Source organism: Muntiacus reevesi, chromosome 18 (genome assembly GCF_963930625.1).
Source record: "Muntiacus reevesi chromosome 18, mMunRee1.1, whole genome shotgun sequence".
Classification (NCBI taxonomy): domain Eukaryota; kingdom Metazoa; phylum Chordata; class Mammalia; order Artiodactyla; family Cervidae; genus Muntiacus; species Muntiacus reevesi.
In genome coordinates, this window is record NC_089266.1 from 50821611 (window position 1) to 50843704 (window position 22094).

Consider the following 22094-nt stretch of genomic DNA (forward strand, 5'->3'; position numbering starts at 1 on the left):
GAGCAACTAAGCCAAGTGCCACAAATACTGAGTCTGTGCTCTAGACCCTGCGAGCCGCAGCTGCTGGGCCCACGGTACTGCAACTCCTGCCTGTGCTCTGCAACAAGGGAAGCCCCCGCAATGAGAAGCCTGAGCACTGCAACTAGAGAACAGGTCCCACTCATGACAACTAGAGGAAAGAGAATAGCCCGGGCAGCAACAAAGACCCAGCACGGCCAAAGATAGACAGATAAATAAATCTAGTGTGCTTCTATACACCAATAGTGAACTATCAGAAAAAGAAATTAAGAAAATATATGCATTTACAGTTATACCAAAAAAGAATTAAAAACCTAGGAATATATTTAACCAAGGAAGTGGAAAACTTGCATACTGAGGAAAGAAATTAGAAAGATATGATACACTCAAGGATTGGAAAAATATTGTTAAAATGTCTAACCACTCAAAGCAATCGACAGAATAAATGAAATCCCAAACAAAATTCCAAAAGCATTTTTCACAGAAACAGAAACAATCTTCAAATTTGTATGGAATGACAGAAGATCCAGAATAGCCAAAGCAATCTTGGCAACGATGAACAAAGCTGGAGCCATCATGTTTTCTGATTCCTAACTGTATTACAAAGCATGTGATATTGGCTTAAAAACTGACACATAGATCAATAGAAAAGAAGAGAGCCCAGAAATAAACCCTCAAATATATGATCAATTATTTATGACAAAGGAGCCAAGCATATACAATGGGGAAAGAACAGTTTCTTCAATAAATGGAATTGGAAAAAAAAAGATAGCCACGCACAAAAGAATCAAACTGGACCCCTATCTTACATCACACACAAAAATCAATTCAAAATGGATTAAACAGTAGACCAGATGATTTGAAACCATAAAACTCTTCCTAGAAGTAAACATAGAGGGTAAGCCCCCTGATTTTGGTCTTAGCAAAGATTTTTTTTCTTCTTTCATCAGCAACAAGAAAAGTCAACCTACCAACTGGGAGAAAATATCTGCAAACTATGTACCTAACAAGGAGTTAATATCCAAAACATATAAGGAACTCATACAATTCGACAGAAAAGAAAATCTAATTAAAAAATAGGTAGAGGATACGAACATATATTTTTCCAAAAAGAGACACATATGGCCCATAGGTACAGGAAAAGTTGTACCACATCACTAATCACCAGGGAAATCAAAGCCATAATGAGATAACATCTCACAACAGTTAGAATGGCTATCATAAAAGAGACAAGAGATAATGTGTTGGCAAAGATGTGGAGAAAAAGATGGTGACTGTTGGTACGAATGTAAATTGGTACAACCAGTATGAAAAGTGAAAGTGAAAGTGAAGTCATAAAGTTGGTCCGACTCTTCATGACCCCATGCACTGTAGCCTACAAGGCTCCTCTGTCCGTGGGATTTTCCTGGCAAGAATAATGGAGTGGGTTGCCATTTCCTTCTCCAGGAGATCTTCCCCACCCAGGGATTGAAGCTGGGTCTCCCACATTGTAGGCAGACACTATGGTCTGAGCCACCAACCAGGTTGGAGGTAACAAAAAAAATTAAAATTAAAACTACCATATGATACAACAATTTCATTTCTGGGTTTTGATCCAAAAGAAATGAAATCACTATCTTGAAAAAAATATCTGCAACCCCCCGCACCGCCCCCAGTTTATGGCAGCATTATTACAATAGCCAAGACAAGGAAACAACCTAGATGCCTTACTGGTGGATGAATGGATAAAGAAAACGAGGGATATGATAGACAGACAGACATACACACTAATATTAGTCATAAAAAAGACAGTACTAAATTATCTCACTTATATGTGCAATCTAAATAAAGATCCTGACATCGCAGATACAGGAAACCAGGCTGGAGATTGCCAGACACAGAATAATGGAGGGTGGGTGAAATGAGCTTACGTGGTCAAAAGGTACAAACTTCCAGTTAAAAGATAAATTAAGTTCTGGGGATGTAATGTATAGCACGGTGATTCTTGTTAATAGGACTGTACTGTATATTTGAAAGTTATTAAGAGACTAATTCTTAAAAGTTTTTCAAAAGAAAAAACTTTCTGTAACAATATGTGGTAATGGATATTAATAAAACTTACTGTGGTAATAATTTTGCAGCATATACATATATCAGGTCATTATGCTATACACCTAAAACTAACACAGAGTTAGATGTTAATTATATCTCAATTAAAAAAAACAGAAGAATTCAGCAGTTAAAACGAAGGAAAAAGCAAAAAGGAACTAATGGTTCCTTAGATGGTTCTGAAGTGGGGCAAAAATTTGTAAATGATAAATATGAGAAATCTGTGTATTCCAATATGAAATGAATAAACATTTATCTTCTTCATATCCCAGCCAGTAGATGAAATTTTTAGGAAGTTAAAAATAATGGTTATAAAACAGTATTGATTCTCTAACTAGAATAAGCTATTGCTTGCTTCTGTCACTATCTAAAAATGTGATATGGTTTTCTTCTCTCTAACATGTTAAAAGCAAAACTGAACATAAAGGCCATCTTTTCACCTTCAAAAATGGGGGTATTGCATATAAAAATATAAACATAAAAATTTTGTTTTTTTAATCAAAATCTATGAAGTCATGTCTAAAAATGAACACAAAGAAGATCTGTGTATTTTTTGAAACAGTAAGAAACATTTATTTTGGCAACGAGTTAAATTTAGTAAGTACTAAAAACCTGATCCACATAGAAATCTGGAAATTCAGATATTTTTACTATTCATATTCATATGTTTCTGTTATTTAATGAGGTTTTATGAGATGCCATACTGTGAAAACTTAGTGGGTCACAAATAGCATCGTCTTATAATGAACAGAATAAAAATGTGAGATCAATACATGTGGTATAAGTAAACTGCTGTTTAGTCACTAAGTCTGTTTCATTATTTCATTATTTCAGTTACACATACATAGGCTCTAGGTACAATCAATGTCATTTGTAATATGAACATGAACATGAGTTTTGGTAAACTCCGAGAGTTGGTAATGGACAGGAAGTCCTGGCATGCTGCAGTCCATGGGGTCGCAAAGAGTCAGACATGACTGAGTGACTGGACTGAACTGAGCTGAACTGAACAGATGATTCTAATGAATCTGTGGTAATCAGGAGCTTTGATAACACAAACATATTAAGGTTGAATAAATTCAAGCACGAAAAGAGAGGAAAAGCTTTAAATGCTGAGTTTTGGGAAAAATACATATAGTTTTTATTACTCATACAGAATTTTAGAAGACAAAATTAGAATCTTTTTAAAAAGCCAAAATTCTTATTTAAAAGCAATTAAATTCAACCCATTAGTGCTGGTAACTAAATATATATATATTTCTCAAATATATATGAAATATATGCAACATCAAATGACAGAACACCAACTATGTTGTTTAGTTCTATCATTTATATATGTATATATAAATGTACATTATATATATAATTTATAAAATATGCACATATATATACATTTATATATATATATATATACAGAATATGCATGCAGTGTAGTAAAGATGAGGACACTGTTTAACCATTAATTCAACAAAGGTTTAGTACATGCCAAACGCATGGAGCAACAGATACACGGAATTAAACTGATAATCTGGATCCTCACCAAGCTCACAGTCTAATGGAGGAGAAAAACCAAAGAACAGGGTGGCAGGCAAGTTGTAATTTTAAATATGACAGCTGAAGAAGGACTGAGGCGAAAAGGTGATCTCTGATTAAAAACCTAACAGAGGTGAGGGAATCAGCCAGGCTAAGAATGTAGGGGAAGAAAGTTCCAGCAAGGTTTTTTCCCTTGAGAGATAGAGAAATAATCTAGTGTGTATATGGGGTGGTGGGTTGCAATTGGCAGAAATGCGGAAAGAAATGAAGACTTGGGAAGCCTACAATGACTAGGAAAGCATGAAAAACGAAAAAAAAGTGCTTAAACAGAATATACGAACACCAATTCTACGGACTTAATGCAGCAACAAATGATAGAGCACCAATTATGTCATTTCCAAACTTCCATTAGCCACAATTTCTTCATATTTTCTGCAAAATGATGATAAATAATATCTATCACCATGATAATTTAGAGATAAAACTGATTATGGGACAAAACTGTTTACACTGATATTACTATCAAGGGAAAAAACCTGCATGCGTGTGCGCCAAGTCACTTCAGTCATGTCCGACTCTGTATGATTCTATGGACTGTAGCCTGCCAGGTTCCTCTGTCCATGGGATTCTCCAGGTAAGAGTTCGGGAGTGGGGTGCCATTTCCTTCTCCTGAGGAATCTTCCTGACATAGGGATCAAACCTGCGTCTTTTATGTCTCCTGTGCTGGCAGGCAGGTTCTTTACCCTGGCGCTACCTGTGTGTGCTCAGTCGCATCTGACCCTCTGTGGCCCCATGGACTGTAGCCTGCCAAGCTCCTCTGTCCAGCGGGATTCTCCAGGCAAGAATACTGGAGTGCATTGCCATGCCCTCCTTCAGGGGCTCTTTCCAACCCAGGGATCGAACCCAGGTCTACTGCATTGCAGGCGGATTCTTTACCGTCTGAGCCACTAGGGAAGCCCCTGAGAAGTCCCCCAAAACCTGAGACTGGATGAAATAAAATATCTTGTCCAATTGCTTACTCAGAGACCATGTGAGCTCAGTTCAAGCACAACATTAACAAGCAAGGGAATAAGAGGCTTTCAATTAGTTTCTAATTTCAAAAAGAGAAGAGCAACATAGCAATATCAAGGAAGGAAGAGGGCTATAAAACAGGAAGGAGGGAAGGAAGGAAATGCATTAACAACTGAAAATCTATCAAATCTTCCCTGTACAACCAATTGGTTTACCAAATATTCCATGAAAAAAGGGTAATGTTAGATGAGGTTACTATTTCTGAATACCAGTTCTTAAGCAACATATTCTTGTCTCCAGAAAATAAGAGGAAATTTTTTAGTTATTTACACCTGTAATGGTCACCATAGCATACTTATGGTCACCATAGCATACTTATCTTAAAAGTAAAAGTGAAGTCGCTCAGTCATGTCCAACTCTTTGTGACCCCATGGACTTTAGCCTACCAGGCTCCTCCATCCATAGCATTTTCCAGGAAAGAGTACTGGAGTGGGTTGCCATTTCCTTCTCCAGGGGATCTTCCCAACCCAGGGATTAAACCTGGGTCTTCCGTGTGGCAGGCAGACCCTTTACCATCTGAGTCATTAGGGAAGCCCACTTATCTTAAAACTCACAAATCAACTGCTGGGTGGTCTAGGAGGAAGAAGAGATGGAAGAAGTAAGGAGGCTTTCTTAGGGGCTTACCCTCAGCATTTGTTAACATTTTCAGATAAAAAGTAGAGAACCTTTTTTGGAAGGTTCAGGTAACTATTCAGAGCTTTTTCCTCCCAGTCCTATCACTTCATGGCAAATAGAAGGGGAAAAAGTGGAAGCAGTGACAGATTTTATTATCCTGGGCTCCAAAATCACTGTAGATGGTGACTCTAGCCATGAAATTAAAAGATGCTTGCTCCTTGAAAGGAAAGCTATGACAAACCTAGCCAGCGTATTAAAAAGCAAAGACATCACTTTGCCAACAAAGGTCTGTATAGTCAAAACTATGGTTTCCCAGTAGCCATGTACTGATACGAGAGTTGTACCATAAAGAGGGCTGAATGCCAAAGAACTGATGCTTTCGAAATGTGGTGCTGGAGAAGACTCTTCAGAGTCTTCAAAATCAAGCCAGTCAATCCTAAAGGAATCAACCCTGACTATTCACTGGAAGGATTGATGCTGAAGCTGAAGCTCCAATACTTTGTGTGAAGAGGTGACTCATTGGAAAAGATCCTGATGCTGGGAAAGACTGAAGAAAAAAGGAAAAGGGGGTGGCAGAGGATGAGATGGTTGGATGGCATCAGTGGACTCAACGGATATGAATTTGAGCAAACTCTGGGAGATAGTGAAGAACAGAGAAGACTGGCATGCTGCAGTCCATGGCGTCGCAAAGAATCAGACCTGACTTAGTTACTGAACAACAACAACACAGTCCAAGTTACCAGCAGTAAAAATGGCCAGTATCTGCTGCTTTCTTTTCCTCTCTCTATCCCTGCTTAGATTTCTGTTGAAAAGAAACTATATGGTGATTTTTAGGAAGGCAGGCAGGCAGGCAGGCATCCACTCCTATCAGTGCCTGCTGGCCTCTACTTGAAATAACAATGAACACTGTCCCCCAAGAAGAACAACAGGGCTCTAGACATTCAGGGAAAATGTCTGAGTATGCAAGATTTATTAGAAATGACACATTACACAAGTAATGCATTTTTCTTTTCTTCTCTTTTTCCTGTCTGAAGCCAGTATCTCCTCATGTGATCTCCTCATGTCTCACCAGAAAGGGTATTCACCAAATCTTATTTGATGCTAGAGAGGGAAAAATCACCCTCTATTTTTAGCATTTATAATTGATTGTATTTTGGCTGCAAGTAACTAATAAATAACTTTTATTTCCAGATTCAAACTGGAATTTAAAAAACAAAAATCATATGACAATCTGCTGTGTATGTAAGAACAAGAATATGAGTCTGTGAATGAAAAAGAAAAAAGTAAAAATGGTTGAGATGAACTTAAACATGCAAAGCTATGAAAACCAGGTCAGTACAGAATTTACAAAGCTGTCAGGGACAGGAAATTTAAAGACTGAAAACAAAGGATAAAGATAAATGGGATCATCACCATGATGAAAATGCAAATAGTAGGATTCTTTCCTAAGACAGAACCAATCATCCCACTAAACAAGTTTATAAATGGTCCTGAAAAAAGGAACAGAGCTTAAGTTCCAAATCTATAGTTGAAATTAGAATTTTACGGTAGGAAGTGCCAAAATCATGGCAATAAATTTAAGGATCATGTAAACCTGAGGAGGAGGAAACATGGCAGGTACGTTTCCAAGCAGACAACAGTAGGATAACATATTTACGGATTATTTACATACAAAATGATGGATTATAAAAGTTTTAAGTTATGAACAAAGGAAAGGGAACTGAGAGTGGTCTCCCAAGTAAATAGTTTATTAAAGTAAACAATTTATTTTAAAAATTAGCAAAATGCATTGCCAAACAGGTCTGCAGTTGTAGAAATCTGAAAATACACAAATATATTAACAGTAAAAAATCATGTGCAGCTCTGACAACTTCATGTTAGAAAAGATATAAAAGAATTAGATAAAGATACCTCGGGGAACTAAAATGATGAAAGGGTTTTGGGGATATTAGATACAAAAAATAAACAATTATTTTCTCTAGAAAGGCTGAAAAGGTAACTGACATTTCTAAGTTATGAAAAAAGGATGAAAATTTATGAAAAGAGGAAAAGGGAAGTGTTTTTTTTAAAAAAACTTACAATACTAGAATGAGGGTGGCACCCTTTATAACTTGAAAGAGGGAAATTTAAAACGAACTAACAGAAGCACAGACTTAAATAACAGCCTATAAACTTACTGATATCTTTACCTCAAGAAGTAGTAAAAATATAAGTTTTTGTAAGTTTTGATAAATTATTGGATGAAGACCCTTATCAGGGAATGTGGAGAAGCAAGTCTATATAGTACATGCCTACTTTTGAAGGGAGAAATGAATTAATGACCATGCCCACTTCCACATAACTCTAGTTTAAGAGCAGGATAGTCATGTTGTTACATTATAAGGCCCAAGACAGGAAAATGGGAAGAACACTCTACCAAGAAAATTTTCCTTAAATACTCAGCAAGAGAGAACTACAGATCTATTATGATAAACCAAGAACCTTGACCAATTAGAAACAAAAACACCTTTTGAAATAGGAAATGAGCAGTCCATGTCTTGAATTGACTCTGATCTTAGGCCAGAATCCCTAGGAGCATTCAGCAGATACAACAGAGGGTGGGTTTGTATTTAGTGTATTACTGATTTGCAAACCCATGAGCAAAAGCAAAATATACATGAAGTCCGTAGGTCCAAGTTTCAATGAAAGGGGCCTTTCTAAAGGCACTTTACAAAAGGTCTTTGAAATACAAAGCTGAATAAAAGCTTTAAATTAGTTTAACAAAGGTAACCTAACTCCTGTTCACTGCTTGTCCCCCCACCCCATATCTGTAAACAGGTGTGCAAATGAGAAGAACAAAGCAGACATATAACAAAATTATATTTTTCTCCAGTGTTTAAAGCAAACTTAACTAGGAAAATCTTAAACATTACTCATCGTACTTTGAAAATGACTGTGTTAACCTCTATTTTCATTTTTAAATAATCTAATTTCAACTAGAATTGCCTGATCTTCAAAACAAATGTTTCTCTTCGAGAATATAAACAATTTTAAACTTCTATTATTCTGTAGTAGTCTTTCCTGTGAGAAATAATTAGCTTAAAATTTTCTATCATGTTCTTTTCCCTAAATTGATTTTGTTACAAAAAAAGGGTAAGCAGAATAAAAATGATTCTTAGGAGGTTTAATTTAAATGCATTTATTAAATTTATCTTTAAAATAAAAGTCTGCCCAAAATGAAGTGATTAAATACAGAAATGAACGGGTAAAAACAAACAGATTTAGGAATGCACAACGAGCAGACAAGCTTCCCAGTGGCCATTCATTCGGCAGCTTGTGTCAAACTGCAACACTCTTTCCTGTTAATACCACTCTAAGAATGAGTTAAAGAAACAGAAGAGTCAGAAAAGCAAGAAAGATCAAAAGTCTGGGAGTGGAATGGAGAGAGAAGAATTCAAAATAAAGTGAAACCTTCCCAAGAAAGTAAATAAAATGAGGCATTAAGAATTCCACCATAACTATGCTATATGTGCTTAAAAACTACAACTACATAACTATTTTAAGTGCTACCTTTTCTTGTTGAACCAAATGTAAGTGACCTTTATGTACCAAAAGCTAACTGTGCTAGTCGTTGCAATATCCTGCAACAGAATCCTTCAAAAGAGACCACTTGGAATTGCTTAATCTTGATGGTACTTAGTGGTAAACTCATGAGCCAGTTCTGAAAGAAGATCTAGCAGGCCTGCCTTTTCATAAACTTAACGTTGTTGGGTGTGGTTGGTTGATTCTGAAAAGAGAAACTACAATAAGCCTTGGTAGCTTTGACACAGCCTTTAAATGATAAAATAAATGGGTTTAACATGTGTCTCTAATGTTTATTATGGTAAAGTTGATCAGTTTAACCCTTTGCAAACAAGCAAGGGATCTTGAAAGCAGGAAACTTTTCTGTGGAACTCCTGACGCAACACAAACCATAGCAGTTACTGCAAAGCTTAATGCAAACCCTCTAGAGTCCACGTTGACAAATTCTTTAACAAGCCCTGTGGTTACAGGGAAGCTGGTTTCACTCTGACTCACTCCTACTCAAACAGTTTACTGGAAATGAAGGGGAGGGGGAATTTTCAGAGAAGTCATGTGATGGCCAGACAAACCACAGCCAGTAAAGGTTCAACAGAGTCAAAAACAGGTCCCAGCAACAACCGACACCCCGAGTGTTCAACTGGCACAAAATTATATGAAAATGAGTCTTGTTGGGTTTCTGATCATCCACACCATGAAGTCTCTCATAAATCTCTGTATATATTATAAAAGAACAGATACTTTACAGAGGGAAAAACCAGCAGGCATTGACATGGTCTGTGCAACTACAAACACTTCATAGGAAAATGTGCTTAACAAAAAAACGGCATCAAAGGAATGTTAAGGCACTTCAGTGAGTGTGTAAATAATCATTATTAAATGCTTTCCCATTGTCTCTAACCTCAAATGATCAAACATTATTCTATCATTAGCAAAAAAAAGTAAAATTAAAAACCCTTTAATTATCACCTTGTGCTTTGAGAGGATGCTCACTGACTACACTATACTCAGTATCTTGTAATGACCTACAGTGGAAAAGAATCTAAAAAAGTATATGGACACACACACACACAACTAAATCACTTTGCTGTACACTGAAACACTGTAAATCAACTATACTTCAATATAAAAAAAAGATATTACTCAGTATTTAAAAAAAGAATATTACAACTGATGAGCTTTTTTGGTTCTTAAGTTATGTGTTTTCACTAAATAAAATAATGTACATAACCTGAAATTTCTGAATAGGATATAGATCTTATTAAGTCAAAAAAGGGTATTTTTAGCCTCAAATATATTTAATACACACTAGTAAAAGATATCAATATTTAAACTTAACTTGGGGACTTAGTTTCAATAAATCAGACTAAGTGTAAGTGGCAAGTATTAATTAATTTAAATACTGCTGTCTTAAACAGAAGCTAAGAAAAGCTTCTGTTTAAAATAAAATCAAATCCAGAAATTACAAAACAGCTTTTGAGGAACTACTTAATCTAAGGTGATGTAGACTCATGAATTATACCCAATAAAAAGACAAGCTAATCATGATAAATATGGAGGGGAATACTGTATTCTTTTAAAAGATGAAGTTCTAAGAAACTTAAATTTCTTATTTCTAACTCAATTCTCAATTTTCTACAGTGACAGGAGTAATAAGAAACGGTAACTTTCACAGTCAGCAACTTAATATCTTGCGAAAAAGAATCCAAGTAGCTAGGTCACTTGGACAGATGTCGCTTAGGAAAGCAAACTTGTTCAAACCACGTCCTTCTAAGTAAATATGAACAACATTCCCACCCTATTGTGTAAGTTTTAAACACAGAAATACCACAATCACCCCCATGTTCCCATTCCCCATTACTTCAATAACCCTGACAGACCTAACCTTTTAGGGTACATGAAGCAAGTAAGTTACTTTATCTTTGTCTAAAACTCTTTTATTCCAAATGTCTTTAATTTTTCTTTCGTTTGGTTATGCAGCTTATAGAATAAACAAGTCACCACAATAGACTTCATTTTTTTCCTTAAAGCACAGAACTTCACAAGTTTTGTTTTACTAAATGTGAATTAAAAATTAGGTCATTTAACTTAATGATGTCTACTATATCATCTTCAACTCTTGCTTTCTGAGGACTTTTTTTTGGCTGCACCACAGACAAATTCATGCCCCCCTGCGGTGAAAGTGTGGAATCTTTGGACCACCAGGAAAGTCCTCAGATAAAATTTTTTTTAAATGAGACATTCTTTAAATTCTATAGTGCTTTGTAATCAGATGATTATTAAACTCAAAGATGGAAAACAAATCTTTTTTATATAAGAGGATATCTGTGTTGAAAAATATTTTATATTTTATTCTGTGGTGGAATAAGACTAAATGTTCCCCTTTGGCTGAGCAGCAACATGGCAGTCTGCAAGAACAAGCACCTTACAAAAGGTAGCAAAAAGGGAGACTAGAGGAAAAGTGGTTGATCCATGTTCTAAGAAAAACTGGAATAATGTCAAAGCACCAACTATGTTCAATATAGAAATATTGGAAACAGTGGTCATGAGAACTCAAGGAACCAAAATTGCATTGGACAACAAGGGTTATGCTACTGAATTGAGCTTAGCTAATCTGCAGAATGATGAAGCTGCATTTAGAAAATTCAAGCTAATTACTGAGGATGTTTAGGGCAAAAACTGGTTAATTTTCAAAGCACGGGTCCTGCTTGTGACAAAATGTGTCCCATGGTCAAAAAATGGGAGCCCATGAATAAAGTTCATGTTGATGTCAAGACTACCGATGGTGATGAGCTTCATCTATGCTTTGTTGGTTTTACTAAAAAGCACAAAAACCAGATTTGGAAAACCTCACACTCAGCACCGACGGATCTGCCAAAACCAGAGGATGACTTGCAAGAACTTGTCAATACTGACTCCAGACAGCTTTGGAAAAGACATGGAAAATGCTTGCCAATCTATTTATCTGCTCTATGATGTCTTTGTTAGAAAAGTAAAAATGTTTTTTTCCCAAGTTTGAATTGAGAAAACTCATGTTTCATGATGAAGGTAGTAATTTTGGAAAAGTGGCTGGGAAAGAGACAGGGGCTAAAGTTGAATAAGTTGATAGATATCAGTTACCAGTCTAGAAATCTGTATAAAATTCAGACTTGTAAGAGTGACAATAAAAAATCTTATTTGTGATGCTAATTAAAAAAGTATGAATATTAAATGAATATGTTTCATCTAATTGTACATTTTCTCTCTTAACTGATATTTCTAGTTCATTCAAAGAATCTACCGCTTGAGTAGTATGTGCAAGACCATGCAGGTGCTGCCAAAAATACACACTTCTTTTGTGGTCTCCTCTCATGGAGTTTATAAGCTCCTGGGCAAGAAGAGAAAAGACTAAAAGTAGTTCTAAAAGAAGGGTGAAAGTGACATAAGAAAGATATAGCAAGAGATGATTTCCAGGGAATGGGAAGATTTTTTTTTTTTTTTTTTTTTAAACATGTGCCCTCTTCCAGGTGGATAATGCTGCTACTGTACTGTTCAGGGAGAAAATTCACAACTTTGGGCTGATCCAGGAAACGCTGGCCTGGATAGCTATGCAGCAATACGTGACTGAGTTAAGGATCACCCCATTTCTCAGAATCCTGAGGCCTTCTTATCAGTTACGTCAGACTACAACCTGAATGGGAAGATTATTGAGCAGCAAAGTTTCACGACCAGAGGTATTTTTCAGAAAATTATTTTTGCTGCTTTATTTGGAAATAGATTGGGGAAAACAGAGCTGGAAGAGGAGATCTATTAGAGAGTCACTAGAAATGTTTAGGGGAAAGGTGATAAACACATGAACCAGCAGCAGTAAGGGAAAAGAGAGGACAGATTTGAAGATACTGTGGCAATAAGTAGAATCAACAGGCTTTGAACGATACTGGACATGGGAGGTGAGGGTGGCATCAGAAGACTTAGATTTTGACTCCAAGTGATTATGAGGATATCATTAACAGAACAAAGGAGAAAAATCATAAAGAGAATAATTAAACCTTGCATGAAACAGTTCACAAGGCACATAAACAGCTCTCTAGACCTAACTTTCATAAATGATGCTAGAATTGTTCAAGGTCATAGGAAGCTACATTCATTCATGTCTACCTCCCACAGACATCTAGTAAAAACATGATAGGAAGCCAAGGGCAAAAGGAAGTCAGCTTAGTGGAAAAACACTGCCTAATCTCGCTCTTGGGTCACAAAAATAAAGTAGGCACCATAAAGAATCAGAATTTAAATAAATGCATTAATAATCTTTTTCCTCCCCCAGATACCTACAGAACAAAATCCAACCATCAGTCAAAACCGGAATTTAAGTAAATACTTAGCTTTAAATTGCTACCTAGAAACAGTTTCCTAGTAGAAGCATATACATCCTTTAACAGAGCTGGAGAGCGAGCACACGTAAAGCAATGACAGCCAAGGTTTTTTCCATACTTCCTGCTGATAAACTTAATTCCACCAAAGGGCTTTACCTTCAAAAATAAACACATTTCCCACCTCATTCCATTTTACTTAATTTGCTATTTTATCTGATTTGCTACTCTAGCTACAGTTGATCCAACTTTTTAGTATTTTATTGACCTTGTCAAGTTGGGGGTTTTACAGAACACCATCTATGAAGAAATTCCAGCACCAAAGTCAGATAAACTTTTGGATCTTTATGAAACTGATTAATATAAAAACTTTCAAATCCCAATTGATGAACTATAGCTAAAAAGATGTTAGGATTATAGATCACCAAATAAAAATCTAGTATCTTTTTATATACCATTAACAACTATCTAAAAAATATAATATTCAATTTATAACAACAAAACCTAAGAGAAACCTATCATGTTAAAATCACTGGGAAAACAGTGTCAGAACAAACACAAATAGGTAATGACTTGAAAAAGAGAAATTTAGGTTCCTGTATTATATGATAGGTAAAAATACTTTAATACATAAAAGATTTAAAAGTAAAAGAATAAAACCATAAAAGGACTAAAAGGAAATGCACCGGAACATAATCATAAGGGTTCAGGAAGGTAATTCTAGGCATAACTCCAAAAGGAAACATCTAAGGTAATGGAATAAAGATAAAAATGTAAACTTCTTTATCTAAAAAGCAAAATATGGTAAAACACACAATAAACAATATGGAAAAATTACTGGCAGCATATGACAAAAAGAATCACCTTAAAAATGTCAATCAATAGGAAAATGAAAAATACACTAAATACAAAAAAAAAAAAGGTAAACTAATCAGTTAGACAAAGGTGCTTTTTTTCTTTTTTTTGTTTTTCTGTAGTTTCAAAATTTTATACAATAAACATACTTTGCAGTCAAAAAGAAAATTATTAAAAAAAAAAGATGTGGAAAATAAGTTGATGACACTGAAAAATGTTCACAATATTTTTATATTAAAAACAAGTCAAAATAATATAGAATATGATTCACCTACAAATATTTACAAGAAAAAGAAGGAAGGATGAAAAGATACTTTGAAAGTATACAAATATCAATTTTCTACAATAAGTTGTATATAATCACTTTGTAATAAGAACACAATTTTAAAAATCAGTATTAAAGGTGTTATGATATATATGTTGAAAAAGAACCTAAGACTAATACATATCGTATGATTTTAGTTTTTATTAAAAAAAAGTTATCCGTACAAAGAAAATAGTCTAGAATATGGTGGTTATTATCCTACTTTGGGGAGTAGGTGTGTGTGGGTTTTCACTTTTTATTTTTAATACTTCTGGAATGTGTCAATCTATAAGCCTTGACACAATATGAAAATATGCAAACCTGGAAATAACAACAGAAGTAATGAGCTTAAGACAACTTTGTTACTAAAAACATAAAAAATGTTTGCAACATCACTGATTAAGAAATAAAGTGACAAAACTGTGGTAAATTTACTTGCATATTGAAAATAAAAAACAAACACAAGGATGTATTCCAAAAGTGTATCAAAACAACTGAAGTATCTTACTTGGATATAGTAATATCCCACAGTGTTAAGTGTGAACAAACAAAAACAAAAACCTTATATCTGACAAACTTATTTTACAAAACTCTTCTGTGACTCATGAATTAAAACATTAGTACTCTCAGCCAATTTAAAATGTGGAAAACTGGCAACAACCCCCACCCCAACTATTCCTTCACCCGCAAAATAAATAAAAGTTGGGATTCCCTCCTGGTTCAGTGGTAAAGAATTCGCCTACCAATGTAGGAGACCCGGGTTTGATCCCCGATCTGGGAAGATCCCACATGTCGCGGGGCAGCTGAGCACACGCACCCCAAGTACTGAGGCTGTGTTCAAGAGCCCAGGAGCCGCAACTACGGAAGCCCTTGCACCCTAGAGCCTGTGCTCAGCAACAAGGGAGGCCACGGGCATGAGAAGCTTTTTGCCACAACTGGAGAATAGACCCCACTTTACACAAGAGAAAAACCTGTGCAGCAATGCAGACCCAGCACAGCCACAAATAAATAAACAAATAAGCATTAAAAAAAAAGTTAAAAACCTCATAAAACCCCTTATCTAAACCTGGCGAGAAGTATGTAGGGATAGATATACCTATACACTGAAACCTATACTAAAAGTCACAAAACGGATGGATACCGGTAAAAAAGGCAATTAAAGACAATAAAGAAAAGAAAAATCAAATGTAGCAGGAAGAAAAAAATTTTAATAAATTCTTCATTTTTTGTTGCATTAACCTGGATGAAAATGTTGCTATGTTGGCTTACAGTAAACAAAGCACTAATCTCAAAGTCAGAAAATTGGTTTGAGTATTGGCTCTGAGATTCCTGAGTGTTTCCTATTCAAATCGGGCAAAACATCTTCTGCATCATGGCTGTCTTGAGGCCATGTCTCAAGTGTCTTATAGATAGATTCTTACGAAATCAATGAAAAGAAAACTGATAGGGAAGATGACAAAATTGTTAGGAATGAGTTACTTATATCACACTATTTTACTTATTATTTCTAGTTTACATATGCTAACTATATACGGGATGTTAACTATAGTTAACTGGATGTTAACTGTAATTTGTGATATAAATTTTAAATAAAATGTTCATAAAGAGTATATAATTTCTGATGCTGTACAGTCGCTAAGTTTTGTCTGACTCTTTGTGACCCCATGGACTGCACGATGCCAGGCTCCTCTGTCTTCCATTATCTCTGGGAGCTTGCTCAAATTTCTCACTAAAGAACATGAAACAGAAGTATATATTTTATTTACTTGATTTTTTAATACAAGCAAGAATGAAATTAGGGAATAAGAAATACATAGTTTACCCTAAAATAGTGATGCTAATTATTGGCTTTATAGGACAAAAACAGTTAAACCTCATGACCATCAGAACTGTTGTGTACAACTCAAAACAAAGTAGAATTAGAGAAGATCTATTCTAAAAGTAATCAAAAATAACTATGGTCATAAGAGATGTAGGAAAAAGATTACGATGCTAACGGTAGATAAAGGTGTAGAGTCTTCAAGATGCAAAAGTCTTTAACAGCTCAAATTATCTGAATAAGATGAAGCATGATTTACTTCATCAAATTCTAGAAGATGTGAGTTTTTGGAAGTTGAGCTCTTAGATGATAACAAATTTACAGAATGCATTATTTACAACCCAAGTATTAAAAAAACATGAAGAATGAAATGACTTATCCAGCTAATGTTCTACTCAACGCATGGAGTTGCTATGCAGTGATCCATGAAAGGTATCACATAGAGTGAGACAAGGAACTCATTCTTTTTGGAAATAGCAATACCATTTGTACACAATTAAAACTCACAAGAATTTTTAAAATTGAGCCAATGTGAAAAAAAAATTGAGCCAACGTGGGCCTCAATAAGCTTTCACTGGCTAATTGTAAGACGAAGCTTTACAGTTTCTCACACAAGTATATCCTCCTGCCACAGGAGAGACAACTTTTTGTTATCCGACAGGCTCATCACTTCCCTCTTTCTAGGAAACATGTCTAAATTCCTTTTCTACAATTGCTCATATTATATGATGTCAAGATCAATTATCACCTCATTCTCCCTCCTAGAGAAATTCTAGTTTGTCCAGTAAGCTTTCTATGTCAAGATGACCAAATAAGACCTTTGCCCCGATGGGAGGTTAAAGACAACTGCAAATTCTTTGCTTACTCCTCGAATTGAGAGGTGGGTCTAATTTCCCTTTCTGAATCTGCACTGGCTTTAGTGACCTACTTTGCGCCAACACAAAGTGGCAAAGTGACTAGGATTCCCAAGGTTATGTCACAAGAAAATTTGCATCTTTCAGAACACTTGCCAGAACTCAGGTGCCATGACGTGAGGAAATCCAAGAAGCCCCATGGAGAACAACTTGAGGTCCTAAACCAAAAGTCCAACTGAACTCCAAACCAACAGCCAGAATCAACTTACCAGTTATATAAGTAAATCATGTTGGAAGCAGATACTTCAACTGATAGTCAAGCTATTTTGCCCAAATTGCACAGCTGTAAGCAATATAAGCTATTCTTGCTTCAAATCACTAAATACTAGGGTGGTTTGTATACTCAGCAATAGATAACTGGAACACCTTTTATCTCAATAATAACTCCAAACAGAAACACTGAACTCTGTCTTTGATGAAACTAGCATTAATTAATTAAGACAGGGGCAGATGGGAAGAAAATATTGTATCTGAGAGCCTGCAGTGAAAGACATGGAAAAGAAGCAAAGTGATTTGTATCAATACTACAGAGCTCCACAATGGATCAGCATCAGAACTGCAGAAGAAATGAGGACAGGGTTGAAAACAAGGAGACTGTATAAACAGTACTTAGCACTGTGAGACACCTTCCTGCCCTAGTCCTAAAGAACACATCAACTGTAGTCTCTAAACAAAGAAACCAAAGGTTCTAGACTCAGGACCTGTTTGTGCAGGCACAGTCAGACTTATCACAAAGTAGGTTAAGTGAAAGTCTACTAAGTAAATGAAGATTTCTAACCTGCCTTCCACAGCTTGGCTTTAGAATGTCAGCAGCAAGGTTTATAATCCCTAGGCAAGAAAATAGAGAAGACCCATCACTAGAAAAACTGAACTATCCCAAAGGAAAGATGGATAGGAACTGATACACAGAGGTTCCAATAAACCAGGTGGTCTGCCACTCCTGTACCTTGCCTCAACATACAAAGTTTCCATTCAGCTTTATGTACTTTATTTTTATATATAATATAAATAGAAAAAGAAGGATCACCAGGCTTTGGGGAAAGCTTCCAACAGGAAACAGAACAGACAAAGGGAAAAAAAAATGCCCAGAGTACTGAAAACTTGAAGAAACTAAATATCTTCAAAAAGATAAGCCATTTTGGGGGAAGTATAATACAAAGAAAATAAATATATGACAATGGAAAAACATTTTAATATTATAGAAGAAAAGTTGAAGAAATTGGATACAAAGTCAAATGAGATAAATATTAGGAGGAAAATTATAAAGAAAAATTAAAGATAGGCTATAGATCCCAATATCAAAATAATAATTCCAGAAAGTAAGAGTAGAGACTAAAGATGGTATATTGACACACAAAAAATACAAGAAAGTTTCCCAAAACTAGAGGACACAAGGCTGACAAGTTTCCTGAGTGCCTAGCAGAAATTTTAAAAAGACCATAACTCAGACTTCCCTAGAGGCCCGGTGGTTGGGAGTATGCAGGTCAACGCAGGGGACACAGGTTTGATCCCTGGTCTGGGAAGATTCCACATGCCTCGGGGCAACTAAAGCCCATGCACCACAGCAACTGAGCCGCTGAGCTGCAACTACTGATGGCTGCATGCCCTACGGCCTGGGATCTGCAACAAGGAGCCTGTGCAAAATCAGAGAGAGCCCAGGTACAGCAATGAACACCCAGCCCAGCCAAAAAATAAAGGAATAATAAAACTCGAGTTCTGATTAAAAAAAAAAAAAAAGACCCCTATCTCAGATAACGAATCTAAAAGCTTCTAGAGAAAAAACCAAAACGACCAAAAAGACTAACTACAGAGGGCTCAGCATGGCATGGGGCTTCCCTGGTAGATTCGGCGGTAAAGAATCCTCCTGCAATGCAGGAGACCCAGGTCCGATCCCTGGGTCGGGAAGGTCCCCTGGAGAAGGAAATGGTAACCCACTCCAGTATTTTTGCCTGGGAAATCCCACAGACAGAGGAGCCTGGTACAGACCACGAGGTCCCAAAAGAATTGGACAAGACTTAGCAACTAAACAACAAAATCAAGAAAGGGGAAGATAAGGGATCCAAATCAGGAGAAAAACAGTAGTGCAGAGGGTTTTTGAAATTAAGAAAAAACCCACCAAATACAGACTGGAGTAGGAGCAAGCAGGAATCCAGAGAGATGACCCCAAGAAAAAAACAGAGTTGATAAATTAATTTGTGTTACGAAGTGGAAAGTGATGCTGAGAAGTGTTTCACAAAACTGGTAGAAAGAAGAGACTGAAGAAACTATACAAGTGAAAAAAATGATTTGACTTCAACTTGCTGATTTTATATAGATAAAAAGGTTTAGGTATGTTAAATGACATGTAATTAGTGTCACAAAAGACAGAGGTATCAGTTACCACAAATGGGGATACTCAACCATCTATGGACATCGTTTCAGTAAATGGAATTTACTAGCGATGCTGCCATTCTGAGTTCTGGTTCCAGCTTTACTTCTAAGCATGTAAAATTAGGGAAGTTAACGATCTCTATGACTAGTGTGTTCTCTCGGAGAACTTCTGTTAGCCTTTGTCCTGCTTCATTCTGTACTCCAAGGTCAAACTTGCCTGTTACTCCAGGATCTCTTGACTTTCTACTTTTGCATTCCAGTCCCCTATGATAAAAGGACATCTTTTTTTGGTGTTAGTTCTAGAAGGTCTTGTAGGTCTTCATAGAACTATTCAGCTTCTTCAGCATTAGCGGTTGGGGCACAGACTTGGATTACTGTGATGTTGAATGGTTTGCCTTGGAAACAAACGGAATCATTCTGTCGTTTTTGAGACTGCATCCAACTACTGCATTTTGGACTCTTGTTGGCTATGAGGGCTCCATTTCTTCTAAGGGATTTGTGCCCACAGCAGCAGGTAAAATGGTCATCTGAATCAAATCTGCCCATTTTCGTCCATTTTAGTTCACTGATCCCTAAAATGTCAATGTTCACTCTTATCATCTCCTGCTTGACCATGTCCAATTAACCTTGATTCATGGACCTAACATTCCAGCTTCCTATGCAATACTGTTGTTTAAATCACTGGACTTTACTTTCACCACCAGACATATCCACAACTGGAGAAGAGGGTGACAGAGGATGAGATGATTGGGTGGCACCACTGACTCAGCGGATACAAGTCTGAGCAAACTCAGGGAGACAATGAAGGACAGGGAAGCCTGGCATACTGCAATTCATGACACCACAAAGAGCTGGACACGATTTAGTGAATGAACAACAACAAACCATTTCTAGATCTGCAGCTTCCTACAAAATCAGCTATGAAGTTTTGCCTCATCAGCCATATTCACCTGACCACTCAGCAACTGACTACCGCTTCTTCAAGCATTTCAACAACATTTGCAGGGAAATGCTTTCACGACTGGCAGGAGGCAGAAAATGCTTTCCAAGAGTTCGCTGAATCCCGAAGCATGGATTTTAAAGCTACAGGAATAAACAAACTTATTTCTCATTGGCAAAAATGTGTTGATTGTAATGGTTCCTATTTTGAAGAAACATGTGTCTGAGCCTGGTTATAATGATTCAAAATTCATGGTCCAAAATCACAATTACATCCGCACCAACCTAGAAACACGAAGATACAGGTTGATGGACAGTTTTTGCTCAGGTGTCAAAGGTCTCGGCCTTTTTTCCCACAACAGTGAGTAAGTTTATCTTAATTCTCCCTTTTTCATTGGGGAATTGTGTTTCCTCTAAACATGGTAAACGATTATTTTTCAAAAAATTAATTAGGCAGTTCCACTATTTTGGGCTCATAAGTGGTTCACCTATTTATCCCCCTTATTTATTCAGTGGTCTGCTCAGTAAGACTTATAAACACATAATGGACAAATAATGTTTCAGTTCTTTAATCTCACTGGCTACATGAATTTATCCTGATTTAGTCTGAGTTGTCTTGTTGACTCCCTACTCTAAGATCATGATTATAATCATTTTTTGGGGGGGGGGCTGTGGTGGGTCTTCATTGCAGCACCGGGCTTTTTCTAGTTGTAGTGCACAGGCTTAGTTGCCCTCCTCAGCATGTGATATCTTAGCTCCCCTACCAGGGATTGAACCCACATCCCTTGCATTTTAAGGTAGAGTCTTAATCACTAGACCACCAGGGAAGTCTCTACAATTATTTTTTTTTGGGGGGAGAAAATATTTGCAAATGATGTAACCGACAAGGGGTGTTTCCAAAATTTACAAACAGTTCATGCAGTGTAATATAAAAATAAACAACCCACTCAAAAAATAGGCAGAAGACCTAAATAGACATTTCTTCAAATAAGACATGCAGATGGCTAATAGGCATACGAAAAGATGTTCAACAGCATTAATTATAGAAAGTAAAGAAAGTGAAGTCGCTCAGTCGTGTCCAACTGTTTGCAACCCCATGGACTGTAGCCTACCAGGCTCCTCTGTCCATGGGATTTTCCAGGCAAGAGTACTGGAGTGGGTTGCCATTGCCTTCTCCTTACAATTATTTTTTATGATTCAGCTTTTCTAAATATTTTACCCTAAACCATGTATGATTTTTTTTTTTACAGTGGCAGTTTTGTTCCTCAGAGAAACTATTAAAATTTTTACCTTAATCTGTTTAAGGAATAATTAGCTATTTTTTCCCCATTGATCTTACTTGTGCAGTCTCTGCATGTTCCAGCATTTCTTCAAATTCCTGATACTCTTCATCATCTGGTTCTGCACCTGAGAGGCGAGCTGCCCTGGCCATGAAATATGGAGGCAGCTCTCCAATTGCTGTACCGATACCCTATGGAAAAAGAACAGAACACTCACATGAGATTTTCTCAACACAGTGATGCGAAGCAGATTAAACCTCTAATTTTCAATATCACCAAAAGCATGTTAAGATATACATATTAGGAAGGAAAAGACATGCTACATGATCAGGAGGACATGAGTTTGAATCCTGCCTGACCTTAACATGGATCTACGCAACG

The 22094-nt window shown here is 36.4% G+C and overlaps 1 protein-coding gene and 1 pseudogene across 4 annotated transcripts in view; one reads left to right on the top strand and one right to left on the bottom strand.

Moving 5' to 3' along the window:
• Nucleotides 1-22094, bottom strand: part of VMP1 (vacuole membrane protein 1) — a 120067-nt gene that overhangs the window by 40465 nt on the left and 57508 nt on the right. For all 4 annotated transcript variants that reach the window (XM_065911159.1, XM_065911160.1, XM_065911161.1 and 1 more), the window contains one exon: nucleotides 21773-21904. In XM_065911159.1, the coding sequence (XP_065767231.1) occupies nucleotides 21773-21904 (132 nt within the window). The remainder of the gene's footprint in view (nucleotides 1-21772; nucleotides 21905-22094) is intronic.
• Nucleotides 11284-12011, top strand: LOC136149937 (small ribosomal subunit protein eS1-like; annotated as a pseudogene).